Here is an 8,576-nt window from a genome sequence, read left to right on the forward strand (position 1 = left end):
TCAGTAATGTGGGCTTTACTGGCTGTTGCAATGCTCCAGATGAAATAAAGCTAAAGGGACCTGGCCGTTAAATGTAAATCCTGAGCTTAGATTGGATTCCACATTGGGAGTGGTTGGAGGGTGAGGATATCATTAGGTCAGCTGACAAAATTGGAGTATGAACAGTAGATTCGATAAAAAGGTATCACTGTAAATTTATGAAGCTGATAAATACTGTGAACCTCCATCCTGTGTAAGTACCCACAGATTGTTCAAAACAGATAATTAGCGCACACGGAGAGAGAGCCAGCAGACATGCACACTGCACAAACGGTAAATGAGTTTGGGTAAAGAATGTGGTGCCCCTAGTGCTTTGTGTGTGTTTTTTAAAGTTATAAGTGTTTCCAAAGTAAAGGTCTTAAAAATTATTATTTCTTGTAGGTTTTTAAGAACTTACAACTCTTTATGGAGAACAAACAGCCTGAGGATGATCTTTTTGATAGACTCAATGTGAGTGGACAAAGTGCACTGGGTTGAAGAGGGGCCCGGCCAGAGCCCACAAGCTCCTAAAGGAGAGGTTTGCCTGGGGTGACTTGGGCTCTCCCCTCAGCTTATCCTGTGGCGTCCTCTATGCTCTTCCTCCCTCGGGGCATACAGTGAATCCAGGGCCAAAGCCCTAAGATGAGGGTAAACAGACCCTGCTTTTATCCTCTGATTCCTGCAAGCCTTCCCTTGGCTAGATGCCAGCCACCTCTGGAGACCCCAGACCTGTCCTTCATATCCTATCAGGGAAGATGTTAACAGGGAAGGACACATTTGCTTTATGGGCCTGCTTAAGATTGAAGTACATCTTAGGGAGGTATCATGACCCCTACATTCCAGAATTCTCTTTCACTTTTCCTACCTTCCGTCTGGCAGAGCAGTAAACTTGGCAAGGTCATGATGCACTGGCATCAGTGTCCTCGAGCTTGCCAGAAGGGGTGGGGTTGTGTGGCTTTTACCATAAACTCCAACATCCTTGTTGCTTTATCTCATCCAGACTGCTATTTTAAATAAGCATCTTCAGGATCTCATGGAGGGCTTGACTGCCAAGGTGTTCCGTACCTACAATGCCTCCATCACACTACAGCAGCAGCTAAAAGAACTCACAGCCCGTAAGTACTGCTTGGCCACCCAGGGCCCACACCCTGCTGGTGATGCCCAGTGCCCTTGTCCCACTAAAATCCTAGGTCTGTTCCACATTTTCTCTTAACATTGTGACTGGAAACTTTTCCCTCCATCCCTCCAGTAGAGAGCTAAGGCTTAGTCTGTATAAACATAAGACCAGTGCCATTTCCTCCATTCCTACCCCAGCTTCTAGTTTCGATTTGTGGAATGCTGACAGGGGCTTTCTATCTGCTCTGAAAATGCCTGCACTTTCTGTTTTATATGTATGTTATTTTAAAGCTCACAGAGAAAAGACATAGTGCTGTAATGTTCTGTTAAATTGGAGAGTAGGTTGTCATGGTTACTAAAGTAATATCAGAGCAAATCCTTTCCTTGAGGTTTCTGTCAATTTTTTCCCTTATGAGTAGGTTGAATTCTAAAAACCAGCTGCAGAAGGTATCACCACAGTCTGCAAGCTTTTTTCCTGGAGCCCAGTCACTGCTAAATTCCTACTGTCCTCTATAAATATGTTCAATGGTTTTAGAATATGAGCCAGAAAAGCCAAAGATGGATATGTAGAAGGTCAGTATTTTAGGGCAGGATAAAGAATGACACAAGTAAGAAAATTCCTTGGCTAACACTTTTTATTGTACTTAAAAAAATATATTGCCTTGGGGTTTTAAAATGTAAAATTTATGGTCCCTTTGTCTTCTCTACCTTGGCTTCTTTCTGTCCCAAGTCCCTATTTTCTTCAGGTTACATTGGGTGGGGTAGGTTGGGGAAGCGGGCATTCAGCAAGCAGATGAGTGTGTAGACTTTTGATTTTGCACTGATTGGTGGTTTGGGGAAACTTGATCATTGGAGTGACATGAGAGCCAGTAAAATCATAAGGATGGAGCACTAGGGAAGGCACATGGGTATTCTCTCTGGTTGTACAAATTCACTCTTTTTTACTGTCACGTTTCTTTCTGTACAGCGGATGAGAACATCCCAGCAAAGATCCTATCTTATAACCGTGCCAACCGAGCTGTTGCAATTCTTTGTAACCATCAGAGGGCACCACCAAAAACTTTTGAGAAGTCCATGATGAACTTGCAATCTAAGGTATTTTGAATCTGGATGGTGGGGTAGCAAAATGAAGAGAACTGTGTCTGCCATGAGTTGATATTCTGAAAACAAAAGGCATTTTTAATTCAGCCTTCCAGGCTGGGATATTAGAAGGCCAGTTCTGGGTCTGTTCTGGAAGAAAGGTCTACACTAGAGCTAAACAAATGGAACTATGATAGCAGTCATCCCTGAGGAAGACACTGAGTGCCTAGTACCCACTGTTCAGAAGGTGCTCATTCTGTGTGCACAAGTTCTGCATTGGCCACTTCCCATTTTGAAAAGCTCAGGTTGAAATATTGCTAATTGTCTTTATTATACACGAGGATAATAGATAAAGTCTTCACAATTCCTTGCCACAGCCCAGAAATATAATTATTTCCAAATTAGATTGTATCAAATTGAAAAGATGAAACAATGATAGTTAATTTCCCCCCAATTCTAGCACATTTTTATTTTTGCACATTCCACAGGGAATCATATTTTATGTAGCTCTTCTTTAAACATCTTTTGAATGCTAGGGAGAAACTGACATGCAAACAAATAGATACTGTTCCTCTTCTATGTGCCTTTCTCCTTCCTCCGACTCTGCCTGGTACTGAGCTTTTTTGTGTGAGCAGTGGTTGCAGATCTAATTCATTCTTATGTACTAACCCACAGTGAGAATTTTCATTGCTGACACATAGGGTTATAAAGGAAACCAACTATCATGAAATATACTTACCAAATATATTTTAAAGTCTGATATAGTAATAAATGTGCTTCCTTATCAACTTATTAAAATCACAAGGTGGTTCTAATAACCTGTAAATTTCAAGGTAGTAATGAATATAAATGATACTTTAAGAGATCTGCAATAATTATTGATATGAAAATATCTACTATCTATTGCTGATAAAATCATAGGTACTACTTGTATCACATCACTATAGTTTGTTGCCCACGTAATTGGAGGATAAATGATGAATTTCAACTAGAGGTTGATGAAATTACAGATGTGATATTTTTCCATCCATGTTCACAGAATTCTGTACTTGGACAACTGGAGTTTAAAAACTGCTATATAGTGAGACCACAATATTTTCAAGCCCATCATGAAATTTTGTTCTGTTGAAATATCTTCAAGATAAATACCTAGGAGTAGTACATCTGGGTCAAAAGATACGCAGAACCTATGGTGCTGACTTACCTGAAGGGATGCATACATCCACAGTAAATGAATGTGTCCACAGAGCTCTCAAATCCTTGGACCATATGTTTATCAGGCAAAGAACCCTACAGACCACCCTTCCTAGCAGCTCCCTTTTCCTGCCACTCTGTTAAATGGCTGTCACCTGGTATCATTTACTCTTCTCATGTTGTTCTGAGCCAGAAATAAAAGCATGAATATTCAGGTGTTTACCTAATTCAGGAGACCCCTCCCTGGAGTATGAGGAGGTCTTTTGTTGACCTCACTCTGGAACCACTGCTTAGGCAGCCCAGGCTGCCTGCCAGACGAGCCCTCCAAGCCCAGGAACCCTCTCCTGTGTGCCCACAAAGCAAACACACGCCCCTTTGCCAAGTGAATCAATGGAGTCTTTGATGCTTTGAGAGAATTTGACATAGTCTGCCAACTTAGCATTCACAGAAATGGTTAAAAGATTGTGGTGTGTTGCATTTTTAGCCTAAGAAGAATCTGGCTAATGGTGTCTGTGATGCTTTTGTGTATAGAGTCAGTTCCTTCAGCTTGCCTTTGGACAACATAAATGTTGGAAGTAAGCCATTCATAGTAAAATGCATTTAATGATTGTCTCACAATGGTAGCCTCTGTTTCCAATCTGGGGCTGTGTATGTGCATCTAATAGGCAATTCTAGGCTGAGAGCAACAGCCCAGTGTGTTTGAATCAGGCATACATTTACTCTGCAGCGGTCCCCTTGACCTCCAGGTAAACAAGGTGAGCAGGTCCGGGGTACCTGCACTCAGCAGCGAGAGCTCACAGGTTTGGGTTCTAGTTCCATGGTGTTGCCTACTGCCATCCTCAAACAGGAGCTCAGAGAAAAGCTTAGGTTCTTGAGGTGTTTTTCAAGGGCTCTATCAAGCAAGAAAAGTTGCAACTGCCCTGGTCTTTTTTTTTATAGACTGGGACTCCATGAGATTCATTTGGAAAAAGAGGTCCACTGCTAAAAATGTTTTCAAATCTGTTTCTAAGGAGTACTACTTTGTCTTCCCGTCTCAGCTCCCTCTATCTTTTTTTACAAATCTTAACCAGAGGATATGTTTATTGATTTTAGAGAGGGGAGAGAGAGAGAGACATCAATGTGAGAAAAATCTATTGGTTGCCTCCGGTACAGGCCCTGAACCTGCAACCTAGGTTTGTGCCCTGACTTGGAATTGCACCCATGATCTTTTGATGTACGGGTCAACGCCCCAACCAACTGAGCCACCCGGCCAGGGATCAGCTCCCTCTCCTTTTGAAAACAATGCCAAAGGCAGGACATGCCATATATCAGCTTGGAATGGACTAGCTGACCTTTTAGTTGCCATTTTTTAGTCCCTTGGATATTCTCTTCACACATCCTTTTTTCTCTAGAAGCTGACAGCTCCTTCCCAGAGTGCTGGCATAATCTAAGAAATGAAGTGGGCTCAGTCAATGCAAGGATCCTGTCTCAGCTGCAGCATTCTTGGAATGAAGGCTAGGGCCTGGCTCAGGTTCCATTGGATAAACAGCTTGTCTATAGCCCTCTTGTCAGGTGTCTATGGCCACATTCATCTAAAAGATTAGCACCCACATTCCTAGTCCCAGCTGGTTCTCTTCCTGAACATCTGGATTAATGGAGCCCTGGATCTCTGCTTATAGAATGCTCATTTCTTGGTGGGTCACTGAAGAACATAAATGGCCAAGTAGCAGTTGAATTCAGCAGTCACTGTGCACCTACTCTGTGCTTTCATGAAGCCACCCTTGGGTGTTTTTACCTGGCAGATCACCAAGGGAGAGACTGCCTGCCTGGTGGAGACATCTAGGTTTCATCTTCTGTGATACAGTAGTTCTTTTCTTCTCTCTAGGCGTCTTGTATTCCTAAAACTGATTGATGTTCTTCCCCCACCCAGATTGATGCCAAGAAGGAACAGCTAGCAGATGCCCGGAGAGACCTGAAAAGTGCTAAAGCTGATGCCAAGGTCATGAAGGATACAAAGACCAAAAAGTATGTGCCTGGTGATGTGCAAAGCTGAGGGTTGGTTGAGAGAAAAAAGCATGTGTAATATGGGCCAGGTTTCTGGGCTCCAGCTTTTCTAGGGTTTCAGAATGATGCTTTTTGGAAATCTCTGTACTTGGGACTTTTCTGCTTTTACTGCCACCTAAGTGTCAGGGTGGGGTTGCAGTGTTCTTGCCAGAGGCCAGGTCTGGTTCTTGATGACATCCATTCTCCCAGGGTGGTAGAGTCAAAGAAGAAGGCTGTGCAGAGACTGGAGGAACAGTTGATGAAGCTTGAAGTTCAGGCCACAGACCGAGAGGAGAATAAACAGATTGCTTTGGGAACCTCCAAGCTCAATTATCTGGACCCAAGGATCTCAGTGGCTTGGTAAGCATTGAGCCCTTTGCTACTGGCTTGAGAAGGGTGGCGGGATTATGAAAGAACCATGCACTTCTAGTGCTCTGGGAAACCTCTGCCAGCCTGTGCGTGCTGCAAAGGCATCAGAACAGTCTGGATGGATTTCAGTGGTCAGTGCTGTTACAGTGCCTTTGAGTGTGTTTATGTATGTTTTAAAAAGGCAGGTGCAGTCCCCATCCTAGATAAAAATAGAAACTCTTCACCTGTATTGAAGGAAAAATATAAAAGAGCCCCTCACTTCAACAAAATCTCATATATATAAAAGGCTAATACACAAAGTGCCCCCTCGGGAGTTCTACAGGGAGTTCAGTTGCTTGCTATGATGTGCGCTGACCACCAGGGGGCGGTGTGGAACAAAGGAAGGCAAGGCCCCTATCGGCCCTGTTTGTCCGCCAGGCCTAGAGACCCTACCCAGGCACAAATTTCATGCACTGGGCCGCTAGTGTTTCAATAAAATAATTTACAAGTGAAGGAAGAAAGGTAGGAACAAGGAGAAAAAACAAAAATGAGAACACAGATTTAAGCAACCTATACAAAGAGTTAGAGGGACCTTTTAACAAAGGCAGATAAATTATCTATGGTTTGCTCACTTCCTCCATCCCCTACCACACACACACACACACACACACACACACACACACACACAGAGTCATAAAATAATAGCCCCAAATAAGTGGCTTTTATGAAGATGCTTATTAGTTACCTTGAGTTGCTAAGTTCTGGGCCTAGGTAGAAGAATCATCCTTTGTGGCACCTACTCTTCTAGGCCTTTTTCCATCCTACTCTTGTACCCTTTCCTACTCTTTTGCCCTGTTTGGTGTCAGGGGATTGGTTAGTTTGCAAGGCACTATGGACTTGAGCCAGATGCTTGGGTTCAGTTTTCAGCTTTGTGCTCATTAGCTGCATGAGAACATAATTGTTCTATTTTGGTCTTTTTATCTGTATCTTTCTCATTTGCGCATTTGTAGTAGCACCTACTTTCTCGTTCTCACCAGATACATGTGAAGGAGAAGGCAGCACATCCAAGCCTTGGCCCCAGGTCTGAGCTATTGCTCCCAGAGACACTAAACCCCCCTTTTTTCTCCCTTGTTTGCAGGTGCAAGAAGTGGGGGGTCCCAATTGAGAAAATTTACAACAAAACCCAGCGGGAGAAGTTTGCCTGGGCTATCGACATGGCTGACGAGGACTATGAGTTCTAGCCAGTCTTGAGGAGCAGTTCTGTGAAAAGGAACAGTGTGGTTTGGAGAAGATGGATAAACTGTGAGCCTCGCTTGCCCTCACACCTGATGGGGGAGAGGCAGCAAGTCTTAACAAACCAACATCTTTGAGAAAAGATAAACCTGAAGATATTATAAGGGAGAGCTGAGCCAGTTGTCCTATGGACAACTTATTTAAAAATATTTCAGATATCAAAATTCTAGCTGTATGATTTGTTTTGAATTTTGTTTTTATTTTCAAGAGGGCAAGTGGATGGGAATTTGTCAGAGTTCTGCCAGGCAAATTCACTGTTTCACTGACACATTTGGATTCTCTTAGCTACTGTATACAAAATCCGATTATATTGGTGCGTTTTTACAGTTAGGGTTTTGCAATAACTTCTATATTTTAATAGAAATGAATTCCTAAACTCCCTCCCCTCTCCCCCATTTCAGGAATTTAAAATTAAGTAGAACAAAAACCCGGCGCACCTGTTAAGAGTTGTCAATATCTATTGTCATGGGAATCAATTTTCATTAAACTTGAAGCAGTTGTGACATCGGCAGTGTTTTGGTTCAGACACCTGTTCACAGAAAAGCATGATGGGAAAATATTTCCTGACTTGAGTGTTCCTTTTTAAATGTGAATTTTTATTTCTTTTTAATTATTTTAAAATATTTAAACCTTTTTCTTGATCTTAAAGATCGTGTAGATTGGGGTCGGGGAGGGATGAGGGGTGAGTGAGTCTAAGGATAATGAAATAATCAGTGACTGAAACCATTTTCCCATCATCCTTTGTTCTGAGCATTTTCTGTACCCTTTCAGATAACATCTTTTTCATTTTAAACTCCAGTCTTTCACCTGAAAGATTTTATTGTATAAAAAGTGTCACAGGTCAATAAGTCTAGAGGAAAATGAGTATTTGGTCCAAAAAAAAGAAAAGTAATCAAGATTTTAGGGCTTTTATTTTTTCTTTTGTAATTGTGTAAAAAAAATGGAAAAAAAGAACACATAAAAAGCAGAATTTTAATGTGAAAACATTTTTTGCTATAATCATTAGTTTTAGAGGCATTGTTAGTTTAGTGTGCGTGCAGAGTCCATTTCCCACATCTCTCCTCAAGTATCTTCTATTTTTATCATGAATTCCCTTTTAATCAACTGTAGGTTATTTAAAATAAATTCCTACAACCTAACGGAAACTAAGTGTCTGCCTCTTTGTTACCTAGGGCTCCAGGCCAGAGTGGGACTCTGGGGTTGGGACTTACTTGGTACAGAAGTGGTCTGGTCTGGCTACTCTGTTCAGCAAGAGTGGGTCCCTCCCCAGGAGTCCTGCTGCCATGGGTATAGGTCAAAGGAGAGTCAAAGTGAACACCCTTAGAATGAAGGCAGGCCCAGGAAGTGAGGGAGAGTGCAGAAAGTCTACAAGAACAGATGGGGTGCAGGGACTGTATTAGAAGGCTAGAGCAAGTGTATTTGGGAGGCAGATTTTGGGCACTTTCCATGTGTGCTGGCCAGAAGCAGTAGGGAGCTTTGGGTTTGCTTGTGTGGCTAGACTTAAT

The 8,576-nt window shown here is 42.4% G+C and overlaps 1 protein-coding gene across 10 annotated transcripts in view; it reads left to right on the plus strand.

Annotated features, from left to right (window-relative positions):
* The window catches only part of TOP1 (DNA topoisomerase I), an 86,569-nt gene extending 78,353 nt beyond the window's left edge, over window positions 1-8,216 (plus strand). For 9 of the 10 annotated variants that reach the window (XM_036323144.1, XM_036323138.1, XM_036323139.1 and 6 more), the window contains 6 exons: window positions 421-489; window positions 1,019-1,133; window positions 2,102-2,229; window positions 5,318-5,412; window positions 5,641-5,790; window positions 6,917-8,216. In XM_036323144.1, the coding sequence (XP_036179037.1) occupies window positions 421-489; window positions 1,019-1,133; window positions 2,102-2,229; window positions 5,318-5,412; window positions 5,641-5,790; window positions 6,917-7,019 (660 nt within the window). In that variant the 3' untranslated portion in view covers window positions 7,020-8,216. The remainder of the gene's footprint in view (window positions 1-420; window positions 490-1,018; window positions 1,134-2,101; window positions 2,230-5,317; window positions 5,413-5,640; window positions 5,791-6,916) is intronic. The other variant, XM_036323143.1, reaches the window with a different exon arrangement.
* Window positions 8,217-8,576: the final 360 nt, after the last annotated feature.

This window comes from Myotis myotis, unplaced genomic scaffold, assembly GCF_014108235.1.
Source record: "Myotis myotis isolate mMyoMyo1 unplaced genomic scaffold, mMyoMyo1.p scaffold_m19_p_9, whole genome shotgun sequence".
Lineage (NCBI taxonomy): Eukaryota > Metazoa > Chordata > Mammalia > Chiroptera > Vespertilionidae > Myotis > Myotis myotis.